The sequence below is a fragment of the Globicephala melas genome, chromosome 13 (genome assembly GCF_963455315.2).
Source record: "Globicephala melas chromosome 13, mGloMel1.2, whole genome shotgun sequence".
Taxonomy (NCBI): Eukaryota; Metazoa; Chordata; class Mammalia; order Artiodactyla; family Delphinidae; genus Globicephala; species Globicephala melas.
In genome coordinates, this window is record NC_083326.1 from 89,184,093 (window position 1) to 89,209,903 (window position 25,811).

At 64.5% G+C, this 25,811-nt stretch overlaps 1 protein-coding gene across 14 annotated transcripts in view; it reads left to right on the forward strand.

The window, feature by feature from the left end:
- FBRSL1 (fibrosin like 1) overlaps positions 1–25,811 on the forward strand; it is an 85,319-nt gene that overhangs the window by 24,313 nt on the left and 35,195 nt on the right. For 13 of the 14 annotated variants that reach the window (XM_070043420.1, XM_070043416.1, XM_070043413.1 and 10 more), the window contains exons 3-4: positions 7,490–7,594; positions 9,763–9,798. In XM_070043420.1, coding sequence (XP_069899521.1) covers positions 7,490–7,594; positions 9,763–9,798 — 141 coding nt within the window. Of the gene's footprint in view, positions 1–7,236; positions 7,301–7,489; positions 7,595–9,762; positions 9,799–25,811 lie in introns of those variants that run through there. The other variant, XM_060283145.2, reaches the window with a different exon arrangement.

Below are 25,811 nucleotides of genomic sequence, written 5' to 3' on the forward strand. Positions count from 1 at the left end.
GGTTGCTGCTTTATCGTTATTCCCTGTAGAAGGGTTCCTCCTGCCTCCTGGGTGAGGCCTGGCCGGGCGAGGCTCAGCTTTGGCCTCCTTGGCAGGCTCACCTGGCCCCATCCTGCAGGGGGAATCCGGCGGCCTGGCAGGGCCTAAGGGCAGAGTGCTTGGCCTTTCCGCGGCTTTGGCGCCTGTGCCCAGGGCCTGCAACATGGGCCCCCACCCCAGACAGGACCCTCACGCGGATGGAGCATGGGGGACTTGCTGAGGGGCGCTGTTGAGAGGAGGGCGGAGGGGAGTGGACGCCTGGGCGCGGCCGGCACCCACCCCACGCCCCCGGCCCGCCGTGCTGTCACAGCCCGTTCGTCGCGTACTTCTTTGGGCTCTGTTGTCAGTCCCTGTCTGGGCCCGGGAATGCCTCGGTGACTACGACACCCGTTGGAGTTCCAGACAGGCATGACAGGAGTGGGGAGATTTGGGGGTGACAACAGGCCTGCCTGGAAACGGAAGGGGGCTGCTTTAGACCAGGGGATCGGGGTGGCCTCACCCAGGAGGTGACCCGAGCTGAGGCCCGAGTGACAGAGCCAGCTGGCCAGTACCCTGGGATGGGGGTGGCGCAGGGCCTGGGCAAGTGTGAATGCCACTTGCCCACAGAGGGGCCACTTGGGGGTTTTATGCTGCGCAGTGACGTGAGCTGAGTTATGTTTTTCAAAATTCACACTGGAGGAGGGCTGGGCGGCTGCGGGGAGGTGCTTGCAGCCTGACTTAGCAGACAGATGGGGCCAGCAGTGGAGCAGGCTGAGTGGAGGTGAGATGGAGCCCAGAGGACCCTGCTCTGGTGGCACACACACCCAGAGTCCACTGGCACGACTGGGGGCAGGACACGGCACACCACCCCTGTCCCCCAGCAAGAGGGACCACACTCAGGGCGTCGCGGACACTCACATGCACTTGCTTACACAGAGCTCCCAGAGCCTGCTGGCTCCTCGGGGTGTAGCCTCAACTCAGCCAGCATCCCGTACACAGTCTGTTGCACGTCTCCATCCCCCATCTGTCCATCCATCCATCAGTCACCCATCTGTCCATCTGTCCACCCGGCCGAGTCCTGGGGAAGGACGTGGAGCAGCGGGAGGGGTGGCCAGCCTCCGAGGGCAGCAGCTCGCTCGCTGACCCTGTGCTGGCCGTGGGACCCTCCCCACTGTGCCGGGCCCCATGCCAGGTAGTGGGGACTTAGGACAGCCCCTGCCTATTGGGCACTCGCGGTCCAGCGACCCTGCTTCGCTCTCAGAGGGACACCTGGTGACTCAGGAGTGGAAGGAGCGTCGGGAAGGATCCTGGGAGAAGCAGGGCCCACGCCCAGAGCCGGGGCTCCTTAGGGCTGACTCCACGGTTCTGGAGCCTCCACCCCTTCGCAGCCCGGAGAACCGGCCCCCTCCCTCCCGCTTCCCCGGGTCACCCGGCGGCTGCAGTACCACACTTCACCAGCAGGCGCTGCTGTCAGTCGCGGACGCCAGCCCGCAATGCTGCACTTGGGGTGACCGTCCTCCACGCGGAGCTGGGGGGGGTGCTGTGCGCATGCGGAGGAGAGGCCGTGCAGGCCGCCTTGTCGGGTGGGGCGGGGGCCCTGACCTTCCTCGCCCACCCCAGCGTCGGACTCGCCCACCAGCCCCCTCGTGGGTGTGTTTGCACGGTCTGTGAGAAGGGCCCCTCCCCGGGCCAGCCTTGCCCTATGGCCCTGCCCAAAGCCCAGGCTTCCCAGAGTGGGAGGTAGAGCACAGACGTGGAGCTCGGACGGCGGGGGCGGGAGCTGAACAGAGTAAAGTATGTGATGTCCTCACTGCTGTCACGTGCCAGGCCGGAGGGGGTGCAGGTTCAGTGGGGTCAGGTGGCCCCCTGAGCGACAGGGAACGGGGTACAGAGCAAGTAGTCTGGGCGGCAAGGGGCTTCCTGGGCAGAACTTGGGGTTTACAGCCCTGGGGCACTGATGTAGCGGGGGTGACAGAGGGGCTAGGGGGCGGGGCACCATGGGGAGGGGGGCTGCATCCCCGGCACAGCCTGGGCCTCGGACCCGGCTGCAGTCCAGGCTTCAGGTGGACCGGACAGGCTGTCGCCCCCCACTTAGCTGTGCCGGGCACCTGCTCCGAGGGATCATGGAAGGCTTTGGAGCCCACAGAGCGCACTGGACACTGGGGATCGGCTGGAACGAGCAGGGGCCGCGAGTAGGGGCGAGAAGGCAGATGGGTTCTCACGGATGAGCGCAGCTCGGCCTCCCAGTCCAGCCCGCGGGGGCCAGTCAGGGCCATGGGCTTGACCTATGGCTGCCCAGACGTCCTTGAGGTGCCCAGGGGAGTCACCTGGGGGGCCCAGGAGCGCTTGGTTTGCACAGGGGTTGGTCCCTGAGAGGAAATCGGGGTGCTGGGAGGAGTGGGGAGTGAAGGAGGAGGGGCCTCCGCTGCAGGCCTGGGTTGCCATGTGGCCCCGGCACGGAGAGGCCGGGAGTGTGCACGTGCGTGTTTGTGCGTGTTCGCTGAGTGGACACGGGATGGGGTGCCTGGGCTGTCATGAGCCTGTTTCTGCAGGGGTGTAGTGGAGTTGGCCATGGCGGCACTGTTCCTGACTCCCTTCTCGCTGGGATGTGCCTGACCCTTGCCCCACCCCCCCAGAGCCTGTCCCCCGACTGGTTTGAAGGAGACTGGGTGGCCTCAGCCGCAGCCCCCTTCTCAGGGTTCCCCAGGGTCTGCACTAGGCCATCCTCCACCCCTTCCCCTCCCAGGCCCGCAGGTGTGGAGGCCAAGTGGGTCTCTCCTTATCCTGGAGGCCAGTGCAGACCAGCCATGGGTCAGAGGGCACCTCCCACTCCTGGGGGGCAGGGGGGAGAGGCATGGGGCAGAGCCCAGAGCCCCTGAGAATGTGTGTGTGCTCGTGTGCACTCCTGCGAGCTCCACGGGCTGGCGCTCGTCTGCGGGCAGAACCGTCTGGTGGGGCGTGAGCTCCTGCAGGGGCTGTCGTGTGTGGCTGTCCGGGTTGTGCACTGCACAGCTCCAGGGCCGCCACCCCACTGTCGCCAGAGGTGGCGCGTGCATCTGCGTGCGCACGGCAGTCGGGTGTGCGGAGGGAGGGCGCCTCTGCTCCGTCTGCGCGGCAGGGCTCCATGGGTCGCGGGGGCCCTGTGTGCGCCCTGCTTCAGCCGAGGGTCTTGGCAGGGTGGTGTGCGTGCGGGGCGCCGGGCAGGTGTCAGGAGCAGGTGGGCGATGGTCGGGATGTGGGCAGGAGAGGCCGGGGTGGGTTCACGCGGGGCCGTCCAGGGGCTCTCAGTCGCCCTCGTATCTGTGTGCTCTGGTGGGCGCTGGTCTGTGAAGGGTCTGGAGTCCTCGTGAGCCTGCTCACTGCTGGAGAGAGGGGTGCCGGGTGCCCCCAGCCAGCCCCAGGGCATCCCAGGCCCAGGGCGTTTCCTCCCCCCACCAGGGGGGAAGCCACCTGGTGTGCAGCTTGAGGGGCAGCCTGGGGACACCGCTGGGTCCCACCTCTTGAGCCCCTTCTCAGCCGCACCCCCTGGACTGGCCGCCCACTCCCCACACTCTGGGGGTCTGATCACCAAGTGGAACCACATGCTGCCTCCCTGTGGCCAAGTGCGCTTGGCGGCCGGCCCGGGAGACAGACGCTTCCTCCTGGGATGTGCCACAGACCCCAGGGCGGGTCTCCCCAGGGGAGCCCTGCTGGCCGGAAAGCCCAGGACCCCAGGTGCTCCTGGGGTGCCTCAGTCTGAGGGTGGTGTCCTCTCCCCACCCTTCTGAGGGCTGTGACCTGACCCTGCCAGCTGGAGAGCAATGCCCTGCTTCCACATATCCACCCGTCTAAAGGGGAGTGCTGGCCCCGCCAGCCTGAGGACACGTTCTGGTGGTGTGCCACCTTGCACGAGCCGATTGTTGTGTGTTCAGGAATTTTGCACACCTCGAGGAAAGCCTCGTTGCTCCCAGCAGTGCCGTCCCCTACCCTTCCCGATAGCCTCGTGATCCACCTCCTCACCTTTCAGAGTGTCACCTTCTCAGTGAGGCCCTCCCTGGCGACCCTTCTTTGCTCTTCTTTGCCATAGTCCTTTCAAAGCACCTGTGGCCATTGCCTACCGTGTGCTGGCCTCTTTGTGGGCTTCAGGGGGGCGGGGCTTGTGTCTGTTTGTGTTCATTGCCCAGAACAGAGCCAGCTCATAGGCACTTGGTAAGCCTTGGGTGGGTGGATGGATGGATGGGTGGACGACGGGTGGGTGAATGGATAGATGGATAGATAGGTGAATGGATGGTGGGTGGATGGGTGGGCAGATGGATGAATGAGTGGACAGGTAGATGGGTGGATAGATGGATGGATGGATGCGTGGGTGAGTAGATGGGTGGATAGGTAGAAGGGTGAATGGATGGATGGATGGATGAGTGGGTGGCTAGATGGGTGGATAGGTGGAAGGGAGGATGGATGAATAAAGGATGGATGGATGGGCAGATGGATAGACCACAAGGCCCAGGGGTGGGCACAGGCACAGGGCCTCCCAGCTGCCCTCCCAGGACAATCAGTGCCCAGGGAATCTGATGTTATCTCTCCAGCTCCAGCTAGAAATGGAGGCATGGCACCCCTGGCCTTCTGGCGTAGCTGGCTAGCAGCATTTCTGAGCCGCTAGGAAGCAGACAGGGCTACAGGACAGCCAGACCCGAGCTTGGGCTGTTTGGGGTCCTGGCCTAGGAAGAGAAGGTGACCAGCCGTCCCAGTCCACGGTTGGGGTGGTTCCCAGGGCACAGGACTCAGTTTTACAGGATTTTCTGGGAAATGGGGCTTTCAGAGCTAAAACCAACTGCCTGAGGAAGGATGACAGACCCCAGCCTGCCCCCCTCTGCAGGGCACCACCGAGGAGTCAGGATAAGGCATCCTCTCTGAGGCCCAGCTTAGAGAGGAGACCACTTGTGTGAATGTAGGATGTGGAATGTGGCCTCCTCCCTCCTCACATTTCAGCGGTGTGGGGGTTGTTCTTCAGCCTCTGCTTCCCCTCCCGCTTCGTTGGGTGTCCTTGTGCAGTGAGCAACCTGCACAACTGTGCACAGCGGCCCTGTGCCAGGCCTTTCCCGTCCTTGCAGTGTCCCTGGGTCCAGCCTCCTTCTTCTTGGGCAGGGACCCTGCTCCGAGCCCAACCCAAAATACTGTCCCCCAGCAGTGAATGTGGGGCTCATGGGGGTGATTACTAATGATCAGAGCTGTGAGTCCCAACTGGAGCCGCAGCAGAATCCCCCCGAGGCCTGATGGCGCAGCGGGTCTGCGGTGGGGCCTGAAAGTGCGCACTTGCACTAACGAGCTCCTGGGTCCCGCCGCTGCAGGTCCAGGGACCCCACTTTGAAAACCACTGGACTAGGGCGTTTGTTTTCTTGCAGAGGTTCCCCACCAGCAAGGCAGTGAGGAAGGTCCCCCAGGCTCCCATATTCCCTCCTTTGGGTGAGACCTGTCACGGGGTCCAGAGGCACGAAAGGCCCATCCCTGCGGGGCAGTTAGAGCCCACTGGGGGCAGCAGGGACACCTGGTGGCTTCTCGGTGCTGGAGAAGGGTTCCGGCTCACAAGCAGAGCCTCTTACCCCCATAGTGCCTGTGCAGCTCTGTCGGCACCCCCATTTCACAGATGAGGAGACAAGCTCAAGCACAGTCAGAAGAGGCAGCGCTGGCCCAGGGGCTGCGCGTTCACCGCTTGGCTGGGCACGATGGAGCTAGTGAGGCGGGGGTGCTCCTGCCTGGGCGAGGACTGGAACCCCACCCTGGGCCTGCCGTGGGGAGCGAGGGTGGTATTGAGGCGTGGGCTCCCCCGGCTGTGGCTGTTCCAGCTCCCCAAGAGGGGCTGCCCTCCTCTGGGTCCTTGCACCCAGGGCCCGGGCTGTGGGTGGTCACTGGTTCTGTGTTTGTCATTACACTCTGCTGGCCGCACAACGTAGGGGCCTGTGGCTTTGGGGAGTTGTGCCCCATCTCAGGGCTTCGGTCGGCCCTGGGGAGCAGGGGCTCTGAGGGGCTGCCTCGAGAGAAGCTTCTGGCTGAGCCCACCCTGGGCTCTGCAGGAAGAAGGGCGCAGGCCATAAGGGGTTTCCTGGGGACTCGAGAATATTCCAGAGCATAGCTGGTGCACCCTGCTGACCCGTCCTGACCTTCCGCCCTGCCTGGGGTCTCCGGGGCTGAAGGATGCTTATGACAAAACGGCTGGGTGTGGAGGACTGGGCCTGCCTGACCCCATCGTGGTACAGGTTCTGAGCACTCCTGAGCTCCGCGAGCTTGTGCACTGGGCTGGGAGGCCTGGGGGTGGATAGGAGGGCAGGACGTTCGCACGCCCTGCACGGCCCCCAAGCTGCCCCACAGGGACAGGGGCCGCCCCTGGAGCAGGGGTCATCGGGCGCTAGGCAGCGTGCAGGCCGAAAACCACGGCCTCGGTGTGCTGCTAGGAGACGTCAGACACGCAGACGAAGGTTTGGGCTGTCGGTGTGTGTCCAGACGAAGCTGTGGGAATGTTCCAACACAGGGAGGCTGGAGAGACCGGGAGGTGGTGGGATGGCCGAGCTCAGTGGGTCCTGCCAGGAGGGCACCAGGAGCTGGCAAGACATGGGTGGAGGCTGGCCTGGTTCAGGGGTGGTGACTTCCTGGGCCAGGGAGGGTGGAGGTCTGGGGCTGTGATGTGCATCCCTGCCCCACAGTTTTGTGAGGTTTGAAACTATTTCCGAGTAAAAAGAAAGATGCAAGCAGGATTCTGGGTCCACTTTCCACACTGTCACTTAACCTCTCTAGGCCTTGGTTTCCTCGTCTGTAAAGTGGGCACAGAGCATCTAACAGGGCTTTTGTGTGAGGAGCAAAGAGCTGAGGGCCCGCCAGGTCTACGGAAATTCTGGCAGTTATGTGACATGGCAGCACCTGTCCTAGTGAGTACTGTTTGCTTCGTTCTGCAGATGACAGAACTGAGGCACAGAGAGGTTGAGTAATGGCCCTAGGACACAGAGCGGGGAGTGGCTCTGCAGACCTTGCAGCCCTGACTGCCCACCTTGGGTTGTGGTGAGGACTGAAGAGGCCCGGGAGTGACGTGCATGCCGGGAGCGGGGGTGAATTGCCGCCGGCCTGTCTTGACGCCCCATGACCGGCCCTGGTGGAGTGGGAAAGGGCAGGGCAGCCCATTGGCCCGCTCGCCATCCGGGACTCTACAGCCGTCCACTGGGCCAGCGGGAGGAAAGGACAGACAGAGCTGGCAGCAGTTTATGCTGCTGAGTGCCCGCCCTTTGCTCTCTGAGGCATCTCTTTCCCACTCTGGGTAGGAATGGGCGGTAGTGGGTTGTAAATGTTTGGCTGTACCCCTGGCGCCCCCGCCCCAGGCTTCAGCCCAGAGGGACCGGGTCGCGGAGCGGGGAGGGGGTCGCGGAGCGGGGAGGAGGCCGAGCCTGGCTGTGCCCCGGCCCCACCCTGCAGGGTGTTTGCTGAGCCCGTCTCTCCCGTTCCCCAGATGAAGGTCACAGTGTCCAGAGGGGGCGACCACAACAGTGACGGCGACAGCGTCCGAGAAGCCACCAGCTCCCGGAGGAGCAGTTCTCGGGACCAGCTCAGTGACGTGAGTAGCCCAGCCGCTCACCGGAGCATTTCTGGGTCCCTGGGGCGACTGCCAGACCAGCCCCCAACCTTCAGACGCTGCAAGCCGTTTGCTTAGGGGCCCAGAGTCTCAGCTGAGGGTTTTGTGCTCACAGTTAGCATCTGCCTTCATTAAAACATGATTTTTCACTAATTAGGGCTTCCCCGTTAGGAGGGATTTAAATGAGGAGCAACCATGAGGCACTGGCAGGGGCCCACGGAGGCGACCGTGCTGGGGTGCAGGTCCTGCATCCCGCTGTGGGCAGGCTCGGGGTTGGTGCCAGGCTGGCAGCCGGCAGGGATGTGGATGGGGAATGACTCCCACAGATGTGTTTATTAAGAAGGGCAGGGGGAGTGTCCCTGGCCCGGTGAGTCAGTCTGGAACTGCAGGGAACAAGCTGGAAGCACTCCCACCTGCCCAGGCGGACCAGCCTGTCAGCTCGGGCTGGCAGTGGCGTGGGTGTCCAGCAGACCAGCTCTCTGCTGAGGCAGCCACTGGGGGCCACGCGGAGGGGAGGGTGCGCCGCCGAGGCACAAGCTGGCCCGGGTCTGGGGACACCCTTCGGTGTCCTGCCTAAAAGACGGCTCCCTGAGCTCAGGTCCCGGGGTGGGTGTTCTTGGGGCCCAGTGTGCAGATGACCCGGGCAGGCAACACACAGGAGCTCCCGCTGGGATTTGGTCCACCACAGTGGGGGTGCTGGGTAGCCCTCCAGGGCCCCCAGGTCTCCCTGGACCATGGAGAAGGGGATGGGCAGGTGATGTAAGGGCTAGGGGTGGGGACAGAGGGGCCCCAGGGGGAGGGAGGACTCAGGCAGAAGGGGCCCCAGGAGGAGGCGCTGCTCCGGGAAGCGGCCTTTGTCTTCTTGACCCCCAGCTGCAGAAGTGGCGGCAGAGCAGAGCTGGGTTTTCTGCAGGGCTAAATGGAACGAGCCGTCTCTCATTATCATTTAAATGGGGGCTGGGGGAGGGCGGGCACGGGAGGCCGGGAGGAGGGCCTAATTGCCGGGCTCCGATCTTGTTGCCACAAGATGGGAAAATAGGCTGGTAATTGTCTGGGGCCGCGGGGGCTGCCCTAGTTCGAACTCCTCTAATTGCCAGCCGGGGTAAATGAACGGAGACCGATTCTGAGCACAGCGCCGGCGGCGTGAGGGCGCAAGCTTGGGGGCAATTGTGGCACCCTCCCCACCCCCATCCGCAGGGTCTGGGACTGGGCCAGCCCTGGTGGTGAGGGACCCCCACTGCGGTGAGCTCGGCCTGGCAGACCCCAGGGGCTGGCCCGGGCCGCCAGGGTCTGCCTGGGGAGGGGAGGGGTGGCCTGGCCTCAGCTGAGCAGAGCAGAGCGGTCCAGGCTGCAGTGGTCACCCCTCCCAGAAGAATCTTGGCATCTGGACCTCAGTGAGGGCTGGACCCTGGTGTGTGGGTCCCACAAACCTCAGACAAGCCCACCCTCGCTGACTGCGCCAATGTCCCCCGCACACACACCTGCCCGGTCACCATGTCCTGTCCTCCTGGACCTCAGGGCTCAGCCCTGGTGACCACCGCCAGCCCTGGGGAGCTGGTGAAATGCACTTGACTGGTCTCTCCCGTCAGATCCGAAATGCCCTTTTGAACCAGAGGGAGCGCCATCAAGCATCGCTGGGGTCGCCCTCACAGGACCTCTGGGGTGGCTGCCAGCCTCCAGGCCACAGCTGACCCCCACATCTTGACATCTGAGGCCCCAGCTCCTCCCCCAGGAAGGCTTCCCGCTGGACCCTGTGACCTGGGAGGCTCGTGGGTGGTGAGGGAAAGGTCGACCTGAGCACAGAGAGGGGGTCGACCCCTGGCCCAGAACCCCGTGTGGAAAGGTGGGGTTGGTCCTCTGGGAGGGGCTGAGATCTGGCCAAGGGCTGAGCCCATCCCCGAGGCACGTGGGGAGACCCCGCTGGGCTGGACCACATCTCCAGGTCTGGGGGTGGAAGGCTCCTGGTGTGGGTCTTCAAGCCAGGCCCCAGGCTGATCTGGGCTCCATGGTGCTCGGCGTGGCCCCAGGCCAGAGTTCCAGCAAAGACCCCGGAGGGGGCTGCCGGTCTCTGCCCGCTCAGGTCCTCGGAGGAGAGGGTGGCCATCAGGGGCTGCCCCCGGTTCCTGACTGTCCTTCTTCCTTCCCTGCAGAGCTCGGCGCAGGCGGTCTCAGGCAGAGGTTACTCCGTAAGTCTCCCGCCCTGCTTCTGCTGTCTGCTCCCCGCACCCCGGCCCTCAGGAGTCCCGACTGTGCCAGGCGCTGCCCCCAGGCTGGAGGGGGTTGGTGCAGGTTGGGGGTGGGGCCAGAGTGGGCAGAGGCGGCAAGGGAGCATCCCGCCTGGGGTCCTGGCCTGCGAGGAGTGTGGGTGGGCCGGACGCTCTGCCTCTGGGTCCTGTGGGGCAGCGCTTGGTGTCAGGGGTCCCACCCGTGGAGCAGCTGCCCCCAGCGCCCTGACACCATCTCCCGGACCATACTCGGCCGGGCCGGAGAGTCTGGACCGGGGCATGAGGCCCCAGCCCCTTGGCTGTCGTCTGGGGCCCAAGGGCAGGAGGGGGACGGCCTGCTGCCGCCTGATACTCCAGCCAAGGGGGGTCCCGTCCCTGTCCCCCAGCCCCCTCCTCACGACTTCATTTCATTTCCTCTTAAGTATCAGGAGGACTGTTAATGACACCATAAACCCAGAGCTCCGTAAAAGCCATTTCGGCGGATTTACAGCCGTTTTGGCTCGTTGGAGGGCAGGGGCCTGGGCTCCGCCCGCCTCATCCCCGCAGCCCCTGATTTACTGCGAGTTCCAGAGTTCCAGGGTTTGACAGGCAGCCTCTCTAAATCACGGGGGCTTTTTATAGGGTGTGTAATTAACCCATTAATTCCCCGGGTGGCAGGGACAGCCATGGATCCCTGGCCGTCCTCTCCCCCAGCTCCCCGACCCCCAGGGTCCGCTGGCCCAGGCAGCTCTGCCTTCTGCCTCTAAGCCCGGGCCAGGCCATAGCGTCTGCGAGCCTTTGACCTGGGGGGGCTGGACACTTCTGGGTGGTGGTCCCGGGTACCACCAAGGGGTGTCTCCCTGGGGAGGCCTCTGCCCTCCTTGGGCAGCCTTGGTGCTCTCATCTGTGGTCACAGTCATGGTTGGTGGCCCGTGCTGTCCCTTCCTCCCGTGGGCCTGGGCGGACCTGACACACCAGCATCCCCTGGAGCTGACTGTGTTGGCAGTGACATTCCAGCCAGGAGCTGGGCCAGGACCAGGGCTGTGGGAGATGGTGGGCAGTGTGGCGCAGGTCGGCATGGGGGCGAGCTGGCACGGTAATGGGAGCCAGAACACCCACCGGCCTGCATCGGCCCGAGGGTCCAGGAGTCCCGAGAGGCTGGGCCCAGGGACGCCTTGTGTGGAGCCTCCCGCTGGCTCTGAGATGCCCGGGGCAGCTGGGGTCTCCCTGCCCCAAGTCTCCTTGCCAGAGCTGCTGGGCGGCCCTTCTGCTTCCAAATCACCATGTGTCATTCGTGGTTTCTCCCCAGAACGCTGCTTTGAATGTTTCCTGGAGAAGAACCTGTAATTAACATGCCAGCTGCTTGCAGCTTAGCTCCGTACCGCCGCTGCACAGGAGTGACAGATGGTGGCGGGCAGGGGCCCAGCCTGCTGCTCAGCCGTGGGGTTCCTGAGCCATGTCTGCGGCAGCCTGCGTGTGCGCACCAGGCCCTGGCGTGAGCAGATGTGTCCGCAGGTCCCTGACGTGTGCCGGCCAGCACTGCAGGGCATGCGTGGTCAACCCGGCCCTGGTGGCACTCTTTCCCAGTTGGCGTGGTCGCAGGTGGGGCTGCCCCTGCAGCTGGAGGAATGGAAATGGGCCCGGAGGACCCTTGCCCAGCAGGCAGCGGCTCGGGGCTGGGGGCAGGCAGGCGGCTCTGCCAGGAGCCAGGGGGCTGGGGTTTGGAGGCCAGCTGGGCTGAGCTCAGGGCGGCTGCAGTCCTGCCTCTAGACCCAGATTTCACTGTGGAGGCCTCAGACACACCTGAGGGTGCCACTCAGGTTGGGGGCCGTGTCTGTGTGTGGCTCTCAGTGAAAGGGGAGTGTGTGTTGTGTACCCCTGTGTGTTGACATATGTCGGTCACATGCACGTGCCTTGAGGCGGTGTCTCTGTGTGGCCATGCGGCTGCACGCCTACGCGTAGAAGCGTTATGTGTTTCTCTCTGGCCGTCTGTATGTGTGTCTGGGTCTTGTCCTCTCGCATGTCTGTCTGGAGGTGCCCGGATGTGTCTGTGTTTGTAGCAGGTGGGTGTGTGCCACACGTGTGTGTCTGCATGTGAGTGTCCATCTGGGAGCCTGTGACTGGACGTGGCACGGGTGCATCTGTACATGTACAACTGTGATTCTGCAGTACGTGTGTGTGTGTGTCTGGCCACGTGGCATTGCGTGTAGGTGTGTACCTTGGCCTGTGTGTCCCTTGCCGTCTGTGCGTGTCTGCAGTTGGGGCCTCAGGCCCAGCAGGGGTCACGCTTGTCCTTGCCTCTCCCCGACAGCGTCCCCCCACCCCCATACTAGGTGACAGGGCGGCGGGGGCGGGGGGGGGGGGGCGTCTGTCACCTGACCTGGTTTATAGACCGTACTTAAAAAAGTTTAATTTGCCGAGATTTATCCCCAGCAAATCCCCAATTATCGTTCATCCTCAACCGCGTCTGTCCTGAGAGCTCCGTGCAACCTCCCCTGCCCGCCATCAGAGGTTCATTAGTGCCATAAAATTACTTAGAAAGTGATTTTCCTAATTTGACTGCTTGCAACCAAGGACACGAGGATTCGTCTCCCGCCGAAGCAGGGGACTTGGGGCTTTCCTGTATTAAAGAGAAATGAGTATCTAGACTCCCGCCGGGGCGGGAGGCCGGCCCTGCCCCCACCCCGAGTGTGCTGCCCGGGGACGGGAGTGGAGGACGCCAAGCGGCAGTGACGCCGTGCTGACCCGGGCAGGTGTCCCATGCCACCCTCGGGGTGAACGTTGTTATCCTGGCGATGGCTGCCCACCCTGTAGATGAGGGCGCTGAGGCACGGGGGCAGAGAACCCGCTGCAGCGCCCACTGTCAGGAGGGGTCTCTGCTAAGGGACCCCTGGCCTTGGCCACACCTCGGCGTCCCTGCCGTCCCCTCCCGCCCAGCCCCGCCCGCCCCCGGCCCCTGCTTGTCACCGACGGGAGGAAGCCTGCCCGCCACCTCGCCCGCCTGAGCCCACGGCACAGCACCCAGCTGGTTGCCTTTGGCACGTCTCCCGCCCTCACTGGCCAGTCTCAGCTGAGCCGCCGCCCTCCCGCCTCCCCTGGGCTTGGGTGCATTTGCTTCTTCCCTCCTCCCCTCGAGACACCTGGGTTGAGGTCTGCTCTGCACCAGTCACCGCCCTTCACGGCAGGCTGGGAGGGAATCAAACAGCCAACGCCCCTGCCCCGGGGATAAGTAGCGTCCCTGTGGAGGCGGTGAGCGCTGCGGAGGAGTTTGCTTGGCGTGGCGGGAAGGCCTCCCCACCTCACCCTGACACCGGAGCGGCCCTGACACACACGCACACACAAGGAGCGGCCCTTGCCGCGGGGCCCACGTGGGTCGTGTGTCGGGAACAGTGCGGGGGCGGTCAGTGAGCCTCTAACTCTGGTTCCCAGTAGAGTGGTGGAGGGCTGGGAGGAGGGGGCACCTGCCTGCACCCTGGCCTCCAGGATGCCCAGGCTTGCCTGGGTCGGGCGGGACCCCACCTGCCAAACCTGCCAGGGTGGCCCCCGTACACACACACACACACACACACACACACACACACACACGCACACGCACACACACACACACACACACACACACACACACACGGCACGGTTAGCTGATGGGCGTGACTGCCTCAAGGGGGTTTCTGGAAATGAACTCTGAGCTGTTGGCTGGGCTGCAGAGAGCCTGCCAGTCTCACATCACCTGCACTGCAGCGCCAGCCCCGGGTCTCAGGGACCTCCACACCTCGCGTTCCTGGCGCAAGTGGGTGAATAAGACGTGTCAAGGCCCAGCTGGCGCCCTGCCCCAGGGCCACGGGGGGGGGGGGGCTGCTGCGGCCTGTGGCGCGCCCCTGGCTGGTCCCTTCCCCTCGGAGCCTGGGCAGTGGGGCAGAGTTAAAACTAGCAGCTGGCGTGGCCCAGACAGAGCCGACACGAGGGCTGGCAGGGCCCAGGCTGGCGCTGTGCCCAGCCAGCTGTTGCCGAGGACGTCTGTCTGGAGGGGCGGGGAGGGGGGCCGCCGGGGCTCATCGTCGAGGAAACACCTCGACATCTGGGGTCACGGGAGGCTCCTTTCCTCCCCGTTCTGGGGCTGGGTGCCAGCTCATGGCTGGTGGCCTCAGCTCCTCTGACGTGGGCCTCCCCGGCGGGCTGGTTGGGCTTCCTCCAGCGTGGTGGCTGGTTACCAGGGTCCCGAGAGCTTGGAGGAAGCAGTAGCGGTGGCGTGGCCTCAGCTCCGGGTGGCACGGCGTGGCTTCCTGAGGCTGTGTTGTCGTAAGCACCCCTTAGGCTCGTGGGGAGAGGCTGTGGGTGCCTCCCCTCTCTGGTCAGAGTGTCAGCACCTCATGAGAGGGGTGCAGGCACCTGGGCAGCCTGGGGAAGCACAGGAGCCCCTCCGCACTCTGACGAGGCCTCTCACACTCGGGGGCGCAGCGGCTTCCGCTGGGGAAGTCAGCCGTGCACGCGCATGTGACACTGGCATCAGCCCACGCGCAACCCTGTGAGGTGCGGCGGTGGCCGAGGCCAGCTGCGCTCTAGCCACGACGGCAGGGCCGTGTCCCGTGCCCCGCGTGTGCACGCGCCCACCACCCTGTGGCTCCTGCCGGCCCTCCTCCCGGACGTGCTCGTCGGGGCTCCCGGCTCCACACTCAGCTTTCTGCCCTGCCACCCTCTCTGGCAGGAGCGAGCGGCACAGCCCTGCCTTCTGGGAGCCCCGGTCTGGGGCTCAGGAGGGCAGAGCAGGTGGCCCCCGGGGACGGGGTACCTGGTTGGCCGCCTGCAGGTCACTTGCTAGCTTTGCCCGTAAGCCAGGGGCGATCGTGGCTGAGACGAGGTGCAGCACGTGGCGGGGGACTCGGCTCTCGTGAGCCTTCAGGGGCGGGACGGCTGGTGGACGCGAGCGGCAGAGTCCTGCTGGCTGGCAGAGGCACCCGGCGTGCCCCTGGGCCGTCCTGAAGCCTATCTGCCCCCGTGCCCACCGCGGGAGCGGCTCAGCGCCCTCAGCCCCTGCAGCGCCCACTGCACACTCTGGCGGCCCGGGCCTCCGCTAACCCGCCCCGCTGCCCCCTCGCAGCCCGCGGCAGGCTCCGTCTTTATGAGGCGGGTTTACAACATCCGTTACCCTGCTTCTCGGGCCACTTCCGAGCAGCCGTAATTTGTACAAAAGCAATAAAAGCCTGTCAGGCTTTCCCTGGAGCCGGGAACTGCATCCTCGTCCCACCTCCGAGCACAGGACAGTCCTCAGCCGCCCGCTGGGAAGGGGTCGCCAGGGAGGGCGGGTGTGCGGTGGGCAGTGTCCTCACCTGTGATGCAACCCCAGCCCGTGCCCAGCCAGCCTTCTGTCAGGAGGCACCGTCTGCCCATACATCCATCCGTCTGTTCGTCCATTCTTCCATCGTCTGTCCTTCACTTGGCCCACCTCTCAGGGTCCTGGGGTGCAGCTGTGCCCCACATTCGACCAGGCAGAGGACACGGAAGTCCTTCCCTGTGGGTTGATGGAGAGCCTGTGTCCCGCTGCCCCTGTCATCCGGCACCTCTCCTGGCCTGGCTTGGGGCAGGGGGGTCAGCACCGCCTCCTCGGCCAGTTGTGAGGGGTTCTGAACGAGGCATGTGGGTACATCCGTGGTTGTTATTCCCAGGGAAGCAGACCGTGATGTGTTCGCCTTGGGAGCCAGGGCCAGGAGGGGAGAGCGCCCAGGACAGCCGGACCGTTCTTTGTCGCTGACCTGGGTCGGTGGGTGTGGCACCAGGAAGGGAATGGCCCTCAGGGCCTCTGCTCAGCTTCCTGGGAGCGGGCACTGGGTGGGGGGCCTCTCTAGGCCGGGGGCAGCAGGCTCTTCCTAAGAGCGGTCTAGGCCCCAGATAGAGCAGGGACAGAGTGATAAATAAGAGAAGCAGGTGACCTGCACGGTGCTGTAGGCGTAGGTGGTGCAGGCACAGGCGTGCTGGAATGGGGGGTGGGTGCTAGCTTTACAGGGGGTGCTGGTGTAGACGGAGGAGCGGTCAAGGGCTCGGGATTTTCCCGGCACGAGCGGCCCCGAGTGGAGCCGTGCGCATCTGACAGGTCTGCCTGCCGGGGCTTCCCGTGGGCGCACTCTGGGCCCCTCTGTCTGTGGCCATCCTCTGCAGGCAGCTGGGTCCTTGGCCCCTGACTCTGCTGCCCCGCACAGAGGTCAGCCTGCCAGGGCGCGGGGTGTGCAGCAGGCAGGCCAGGGCAGCATGCCCTCCCCCTGAGGGCTCCAGCGTCTGGGCCCCTCCGGGGTCCTGGGGACCCGGCCTCCCGGCCAGGAAACCTCCTGCGGCCACCCTCTGTCCGGCCAGACGCTGGGGTGGGAGAAGGAGGCGTCCCGTGTTCCCCGGGGGTCCCTGGCCCAACCTCTTGGCCCTGAGCCCGCGTCGCTCCCTCCGCCCCACCGCTGTGTGCTGCTCGTCCTCTCAAGGAGCAGCGCCCCAGCGTGTGCTGCGGGGAGGCCGTCTGCGAGCCCCCACGGGTCACAGTCCGGTTGGGGTGGCACAGACCTGGGCGGCCACCTGCCTCTGGGAGCCCTTGGCCTCGGGGCGCGTGACCCGGCAGGACGGCTTGGCCCTCCCGTTGAATATTCTGGCTCCTGGCTCTGCTCTGTCAGGAACACGCTGGAGCCACCTCCGGGAAGGCTAAGTGTGGCCCCCAGGTGTCGATCAGGGATGGCAGAGCCAGAGGCCGCTAGCCCCTGCCCGCCTGGAGGCTGCACTGCCAGTCCGAGGTCCTGCGAAGCCTTAGGGGTTGAGCGGCCCGCTGGGCAGGGCCTAGCAGGGTCTCAGGTCGGGAGCGGAGGTGAAGCCGCCGGGCTGGGTGCCACCCGGTGCCCCAGTCTTCTCATCTGTAAGACAGTGAAGCCCCGGGACCCGCCCCACAGGGCTGCGGGGAGAACCCGCGAGCCTGCCAGGCGCCTGCTGTTACTCTCTGCGTGCGGCGGGTCGCTGTCACACTCCACGTGTCTGCCGAGGGCACCACTGAGGCCTGTGGCCTCTGCGCCGCCCGCCCTGGGGGCACAGGATAGCGAGTCTTGGGGTCCCTTCCCTGGTGGGGAGATGGTGGGAGAAAGCAGGTACATCAGCGGCAGGTGCTTCCAGAGAGTGCTGGCTGCTGCGGAGGGCATCTGGGGGCAACTGTGCCAGCGGTTAGGGGCAGCGTCCCAGGAAGAGCCAGCAGGGAAGTCGGGCCAAGGGCACCCAAGCTGGGGTGCAGGTGCGCCAGGGGCCCGAAAGGAGGAAGGGAGGGGCCCGCCAGCCCATGGCTTCAGCAAGGCTCGTCCCAGCTGCCCAAACACATCAGGCGTTGGCACTCCTCTGGGTGGGTGGCTCCATGGGAGCTCTGGGGAGTGGTCAGCAAGCCGGACTGGAGGCTGGGAGGCCCTCTGCTCGCTGGGGGCCTGAAGCTTCAGGCTGGGTAGTCCGGGCCTCGGGTTTGACACGGGTGTGTCACCCTTGTGTATCTTGTGCTGTTATCTGAGCAAGGGTCGGATTTAGTGGCAAGAGAGCATTCATTCGTGAGAAAACCTCAAGTCTCCGTGGCATTTTGCAACCATCTTTAAAAGGCTCCCCCCCACCCCCCCATTATTTTATTTCAAACCGCAGCAGACCCACGAAGAGGCATCAGCCCGCTGCAGAGGCAGGAGCTGAGACGCACGCACCAGCCCGCCCAGCGTTATGGAGCCGCTGACGGGAGAACACCCGCAGCTGGCCTTGCGGGGTCAGGCCTTCAGGGGGCCTTGGATCTGGGCCCCCCTTGGGCACTTAGCAGGCACTGCCAGGAGAAGCTACCCCGGACACCGTACCAGCCCCTGCCCTGCAGGCACCTCCATCCCGATGCCGAGCCCCTGGCCTCCGTACGGGGTCCCTCCCCTCCCCTGCTCTCCATGTGGAAGGCTCTGGGACATTCTAGAAACCACTGGCCCCCAGAGCTGTATCCTCGTATCCCACTGCTTTGTGCACTCAGCTCTGGGCGTTCTGCCCCCATAGCTGGGCGGCAGGCTGCAGGTGGCCTCACCCACACTCCTGGCTCCTGGGTGGGCGCAGACCCACCCTCTCCATGGCAGCTCGAGGCCCTCCACGGGGCTCTCCCTGTGGGATAGTGGGGCGGCTCGGGGCTCTCAGGGGGCCAAGGCAGCCCTGGGGCTGGCCTGGTGGCACGTGTGCCACTTTCCGTTGGTCGGCTCAGCCACGCCAGCCCAGGTCCGAGGGGAGGGGATGGGCCTCTGCCCTCGATGGGAGGGCGACCGAGAACATGGCCTGCTGCGGTGTGGCCCTGCCGCCTCAGGACGCCCCTCGCCAGGCCAGCGAGCTGCTTCTCACTCGTGTGTTTGTCATAGTTGCTAAGTAACCAGTTGCCCTGACTTAGTTGCTTAGGGCAGCAGCGCTCACCATGAGCGTTTCTGAGGGCGGGCATTCAGGGGCGCTTGGCTGCGGACCTCTCCAGAGCACAGCCTTCGGTGGGGGGGCGGGGGGGCGGTGAGGCCCAGCTCTGGGCAGCGTGGTCACTCTGCAGTGGGCTCTGGGAGGGCTCGTGGGGGCCACCACAGCCCCCTCCCCAGGTTCCTCCCCCGCCCCTCTGGACAGGCGGCAGCTTCTACCCCCGGCCCCACCCGTCCCGCCCCCTCGGCCTGCGGGGCGGCTGCAGAGGCGAGATGCGGCGGGCGCCCGCCCCTCCTGGCCCAGCCTGGGGTGCCAGCAGACCCTGAGCAATTCAGGCCCCTGGAGGCCCCGCCCCCCTCGCACGAGCCAAGGACTCTCGTCCAGTCTGGTCCTGTCCCTAGAGCCTGGACGCCGATGCTCTAGGGAACCCCTCAAGGCCACGGCCACATGTGCCAGGAACCACGGCTGGAGGGACGGTCATTCTGGGGAGTGGGTGGGTGACAGGCAGGCCGCTGGGAGTGAAATTCAATTATGTGGAACAGGCGGGGCTGCCAGGACCCAGAAGGTTAGGAATTAATGTTAACACCGTTCTGGTTAAGACTTTTTGTGTTGATAAATAATTCATAAGGCAGTTAGCGCTTTGAGTCTGACAACAGGAGAATATATTAATACAGTCGACTCCAAAAAGGTCAGCGGCGGGCGGCAGGGGCCATCTTTTATTCATTCCTGACATGGGATCGTTCATTATTCCAGCCCAGTGAGGGCTGCGGGGAGAGCCGCTGATGAGAAAGGGAGAGCACGTTTGGTGTGACCCAGCGTCCTAGGCGTGGAGGAAGGATGGACCCAGCAGGCCCCAGCGAGGCCCCTGAGGCGAGCCGAAGGCTGCAGCGAGGCCCCGCCTGCTCCCCCGCAGCTCGGGCGGGAAGTGGGTCCTAAAACGGTGACTGCTGGCCGTCCCCAAGTATTTGTGGCGCCCTCGCTGTGGGCCAGGTACCACTCCAGGCCCCAAGGTCAGAGGATTGAAGAGAACCCAGAAATCCCCGCTCTCGTGGAGGCCATGGGGGGGGGGCAGATGGGAAAGAGGGGAAGCAAGTCAGAGGAGTGTCGTGTCAGCAAAATTGCACGGAGCGGACGAAGCAGGAAGGGGAGAGGATGTGGAGGGTGCCCTGAGGCTCGGGGTGCAAGGGTGCCATCCGAGGAGAGGCTCGGAGGAGGGGCCCGGCCTCTCCGGGTACCTGTGGCATTGGCGCTCCTAAGGGGAACGGAGTGCGTGGGACCCTAGCCATCACGTGAGCATTTGTGTGTCAGTGTGTGTGTGCTTGGGCATGTGTGCAAGTACGTGTACAGGTGTGTGCGTGTACACAACAACGTGAGTACACGTGTGTACGTGCAGGTATAATTGCAGTCGCAGTGTGGCCGGCCAGTGGCGGGGGGATGTCAGGGGAGCTGGTGGCCCGGGAGGCCTGTGGAGGTTTGGGGACGTCACGTTTGCCCCGGGAATGAGGCGGATGTCACTCTTGGCTCTCAGCGGTGATGCGGCTGCTGCTGTGTTGCCAGGAGCTGCTGGTGGGGACAGATGAGGCATAGAGCGGAGGATGGGGGCTGCAGGGATAGACACGTCTGGCCCGTCTGGGGACAGCAGATTCGCTAATCGGCTGGCGGAGCCTGCGCGGAGGGCTCAGGGAGGGCTCCCCGGAAGGACGGGGCTGCCCTCCGCGGCCCCTGTCCCCGCATCCTGCGTCGCCCCTCACGGTGGGACCACATAACCCCAGCACAGAATTAGAAAGCAGAGAGTTCGGCCCTTGGTGAAACTGATGGGAAGAGAAGTTGCTGGGGGAAAATGACTCGTTCGTGATGTGAGTGCCAGGCCTGAGTCCTGGCGCGGATGCGCAGAGCAGAGGCCATGGGGCGCTTGCAGTGCGTCCTCATCGCTCTTGGAAAAGTTACCCACAAGGAGATGCCCCAGTTCTCCTTGGTATCTGTGGGAGCTGCACCGGGAGAAAATGAAAAGTAACTTTGTGTTTTTCGTAACAGGGTCAAGGCTCTGGTGATACTGAGCAGGCTGTCAGCTTTGTGAACGTTCCAGAATTATGTGAGGTGCTAGGCAATGCTGTGGGTACGGCCCCCAGCACAGGCAGAGCCCCACTCTGTGTGACACCCAAAGCGCCCTCTGGATACCGACCCTCGAGACCCGTGAGGGGAGGAGGAGGGTGGGAGCGGCCTGTTGTCAGGGCCTAAGTCATCCAAATGCTCATTCGTTCATTCCCTGCCCGTGCTGTCTGGGGTCTGTGTGTACCCCACGAGTCATTCATTCATTCGTTCCCTGCCCCCTGCTGTCCAGGGTCTGTGTGTACCCCCCGAGTCATTCATTGGTTCACTCCCTGCCCGTGCTGTCTGGGGTCTGTGTGTACCCCACGAGTCATTCATTGGTTCACTCCCTGCCCGTGCTGTCTGGGGTCTGTGTGTACCCCACGAGTCATTCATTCATTCGTTCCCTGCCCCCTGCTGTCCGGGGTCTGTGTGTACCCCACGAGTCATTCATTCGTTCGCTCCCTGCCCCCTGCTGTCCGGGGTCTGTGTGTACCCCACGAGTCATTCATTCGTTCGTTCCCTGCCCCTGCTGTCCGGGGTCTGTGTGTACCCCCCGAGTCATTCAGTCAGTCACTCATTCCCTGCCCGCGCTAGACTGCAGGAATGAGATCTTTGTACTTTTTTTTTTTTTTTGGCCTTGCCGCGTGGCATGTGAGATCTTATTTCCCGACCAGGGATTGAACCCGTACCCCCTGCATTGGGAGCGGGGTGTCTTAACTACTGGACCACCAGAGAAGTCCCAGAATGAGATCTTTGTTCTCAGGGAATTTGGGTTTCACTGGAAGGAGGCTGATGATAAACAAATGAGCAACTAACTGAAGATGGCTGCAGGGCGAGGTCAGGACTGCATAGGCAGCTGTGGAGAACTGCACCCAAGCCCAGCTCAGGAAAGGGTGGGGAAGGCCAGCCTGGCAGGGGAATGGGGGGCGGGGCAGCAGGCCAGTTGCACAGGCCAGGCGTGGGAAGGCCTGGAATTCTGTTCCAGGTCCTCCTGAGGTTGGCGGGTTGGGAGGGGCGGCTTTTGCTGTGCCCGCCTCCCCTCTCACTGGGCACCGGCTCCACCCCAGACTCTCCCCACTGAAGACAGACCACACGCTGGCCGCTCGGAAGCCGCGGCGTCCACAGCGACAGCTCAGACTTGGGGCCTGGGATGAAGCCGGGCTGCCAGCAAGACCCGCACCGTGTCCCCGGAGGCTTCCCTCAGAGGCAGCTCTCAGCCGCGTCTGAAAGTGCAGGAGGGGCCCCAGCCCCCCACCCCGCTGGCTCTCAGGCCCCGCGAAGCCCTCGGCCAGGCTGCAGGGCCATCTCTTCTCAGCCAGGCTTGGCGGCGCTGTGGCCCCCAGAGCTCCACCCACTGCCACCTCTGGCTCCGGCTCCCGGCCGGCGAGGCACAGGCGCTCAGGCAGAAGCGGGGAAAGGGGAACGGGCTGCGGGGCTCAGTCCTCCTGGCCCAGAGGGGCCTGGGGCAGGCAGGTGGGCCGTGTGGGCTGAGCACCTGGCCCAGGCGGACTCGGGCCCCTCTGTCCCCTCTGCACCCCATGACGGATGGCGTCCCCACAGCGCATCCCTGCTCGGTGGTCTCCCCACCTTCTCTCTGCTCACAGAGGCAGTCCAGGCTCAGGCTGTTAGGATGCAGTAACTTAATTGCTCGTTAATTGAGTAATTAGTGCTTTGTTTTGCTTTAAAGCCTAAACACTCAGAAGAAGTGACTTAGCTGAGTGAACAAGAATGGAATTTTCAGGATCCACCATCCAGGCATCACGCCTAGTTAATCAGGGCCGACCGTGACTTCCTGGGCCGAGGGGGCCAGGGGCTCTTTGAGGGACCTCAGTCCAGTCTTGGCCACCACGAGGGAGTCGCTGGCGTGGGGCCCTGACGATATGGGCCAGGTTAAGACTGTGGGTTCCGGAGCCCTGCTCACCCACCCTCCAGCCATGCCCTAGGAGGACTCCCAACCGCTCTGCCTCAGTTTCCCCGTCCATAAGCAGGTAGATCTGTGGCGGGGCCTAGTGAAGTGTGTGGAAGCAAGCCCAGTGAGCAAACACAGCATCAGCCCCGTGCCCTGTGGTTTTCTGGGCCTCTGCCTCTCTTCTGCCCCCACTCCTGCCAGCCCTGCGGTCCCAGGGCTTGCCTGGGGTTCTAGGGCAGGTGGACAATGGCACAGGGCCATTTGGGGCCCGGACCCAGCTCACAGCCCCTGCTCAGTGGCCATGTGGCCGCAAATAAATCCCTTTAACCTTTGAGCCTCTGCTTTCTCATCTGTGAAGTGGGCTTATGCCACGGTGAGCACTGGTGGCTGCGGCCGCCCTTGAAAGGAGGGTGGTACCAGCCTTCCCCAGCCGTGAGCCCAACTCCCGGCACTGCAGAGCCGGCCACCCGACAACCCCATGGGCACCCCATTCCGCAGATGAGACAGCAGAGGCCCCAGCACTGCCCTCCTGGCACCCCCGCCCCCGAGGGCCCCCAGGGTCTACTTCTGACAGGGAGGGGGTGCCTGGCTGAAACCCTCAGCCGCGGTGCTCCTTTACATGTTGGAGGTGCGCATACAAGGATGAGAAGTGGCCTTCCCACTGCAGAGCGTAACCGAACAGCGCCGCCTCTTCCCAGGCTGCCCGCGGCCCAGCGGGGCTCACAGCGCCTCGCCTGGCTCTGTATTTTCGCTGAGTCGCTCAACTGGCATGTGTTCTACATCCCCATAGGGCGTTTGCAGCAGAAGCGAAGGTGACGCTTCCGCCCGGGCTGGGGTCCCTCTGCTCCCCAGACAGTGACGCCCCTCTCTTCTCCCCCAGTTCTTCCAAAGCGGCTCCAAAAAGCAGAGTGTTTAATAAGCTGGAGCTGATGTGGGGCCAAGGGCGGGCGCCCCGAGCGCAGGCACGGACCGTCCACACAGCCACCGCTCCCGGGCCCGCGTGGCCCCACGGCAGGTCGCCTGACTGTTCAGGTGCCACACCCTAGTGGGACATCTGGCGGGACACGCTAGGGTAGAGCAGCCCTGGACAGGGTGCCAGGTGCTCACGTGTGAGATGCCTTGGAGCACGACTCCCGTGTCCTGGCGCTCAGGCGTGCAAAAGGCACACATGAGCCACGAGAACATGCCCAGCGAGCGCTGCCCACGCCGAGGACTGTGCCACCGGGGCTTCCCCGGGCGTCCCCTGGCACACCTCCGGCCACGTGGCTACGACCCAGGGCAGGGCTCAGCACCGGCTGCCCAGCAGCTCAGACCTTCCTCGCTGCCACGCTCAGGTGGCCTGAACAGAACGTCCTGTCACCTTCCACTCACGCACAGACCGCGGATCCTGCGTACTTTTTCAGTTTGCAGCTGCTCTGGCCTTTGCAGGTGACGGTGCCCACTGGGAGCCCGGCCCAGGCCAGGGGGAGGGGCCGGCCCTCCTTGGCCCCCAGCAGCTCTGCAGTCAGGGCCTGCTGCTGGGCAGGGGCCGGCCCACCCCCACCTCCAAGCGCCAGGCCACACTGACCCTGAGCCTGCTGGACCCCTGGATGGAGGGGGGGCCGCCTGAGTGAGAAGAAGGGCTGGGGCGGTTTCACACCCTCCTTCCAGCAGCCCCCCGGCCGCCCCTCGACCTGTGTCTCCGTTGCACAGTGGAGACTCCGCAGCGATCAGGAGGGACACCCCCGCCCCCATGGGTGACTGGCCCAGCCCTGGGTGCTGGAACGTCTGCTGGGGGCACAGGCTCAGCAGCAGGGCTCCCTGCCCAGGAATTTTTCATGCCTTTGTTTGGGGAGTGGGAGAGGCAGCCTTCCTCAGCGCTGCTGTGACGCAGCGGTAATTAACGTTCGCTCTGAGAGCAGAACAAGGCCCGTCTCTGCGGCTGCTGAACAGCCGTGTCAATTTGTGGAGGCCCGTGAGCCGCCCTCGCCCCAAGCCAGTAGCTGCCCAGGTTTCTGGAAGGGTCTCGGTGACGGAGGCCAAGCTCTCCAGACCTGCTGTGCAGGTGCCCCCAGGGAAGCAGGCACTGTCCGGCGACAGTGTCTGTGCCCAGGCCCGTGGATGGCTCAGGTGCCTCCAAGGGCTGGTCGGGTGACATGGAGGAAGGGGCCGGGGCACATCACGGTGACGGCGAAGGTGACAGTGCTGATGATGAAGATGACGGTGACGATGGGGGTGACACTGAGGAAGGTGGAGATGACGACGACAGCGGCTCACACTTATGAAGCCCAGACTGCCAACCAGCTGCTGCTCTGAGCTCTCCACCCACACTGACTAATTTAACCCCAAGCCACCGCAGCACGGAGGCCCCCCGTCTCGGCAGACGAAGAACTGAGGCTCAGAGAGGTGAAACGAGCAGCCACCATCACCGAGAGTGAAGGCAGGGGAGCCCCGGGCTCCAGGACCCACCGGGGGGCTCTGTCCCCAGCATGCGATGAGGGCCAGCACTCAGGCCCTGGACGCCAGGAGAGGCGGGGCGGGGGCCCAGCGGAGCCCTGCCTGGCACTGGGCGGGGCTGTGTGTGGGCACGTGGCTCCGCATTCCCAGTAAGACGCAGGGTCTCATGAGAAATCTCCAGATTTTTAAATATTGGCAGCGAATTTTTTTTTCTTTTTTTTTTGGGGGGGGGGGTGCGCGGGCCTCTCACTGTTGTGGCCTCTCCCGTTGTGGAGCACAGGCTCCGGACGCGCAGGCTCAGCGGCCATGGCTCACGGGCCCAGCCGCTCCGCGGCATGTGGGATCTTCCCGGACCGGGGCACGAACCCGCGTCCCCTGCATCGGCAGGCGGACTCTCAACCACTGCGCCAACTGGGAAGCCGGCAGCGAATTTTTTTTTGAAAATTAGGCCAGTTAGGCCAAACAAAGCCTCATCCAGCTCATGGCTTCTCACGCTGTGTCTCAAGGCCATGTCCACCCATGGATGGGTCCCTCGTCACATCACGTCCGTGAACGTGGGCGACACGCAGTTAAGCCTTGGGCATCCCCACGTCACATCTATTAGCGTGAGTGACACGGTGGCCTGGGACGTGGAAGAGCTGAGCTTTGGGGCTTTGGGATGCGGGACCCTGAGCTCACATCTGCCTCTGACCTACACGGGGTGGTCTTGAGCTCCCAGCGGGGTGCCTCTCCCCAGCCACTCATTAGAGTCACCTGGCCCAGGCTTCAGGCTGACGGGGTCTGAGGTCCCTTGGGTGAGCTGAGGCGCACTCAGGACTGTAACCCTCTGGGCTGACTGAAGGAGGGGCAGAGGGGCTGGTCCTGGATGAGCAGTCCTACTGGTTCATTGTTTGCTGGCTCGACCAGGCTGGGAGGAACTGGTAGGCAAGCAGAGGGGCGTGCTGCCTCCGGAGCGGGATTGGAGCTGGGGGCGAGCAGGGAAGGGCGCAGTTGATACTGGGCTCGCATCTGGGCCAAGCAGTGCCGCCTTTCTGGTCAGCGGCCGTCAGGGTCAGGCGAGAGCTGGTACTTCCAGGGCCCAGAGGCGCCTCCCTGGAGCGCTCAGGTTTGGGCCTCCAGCCATTCCAAGGGGGAAACGCTCATT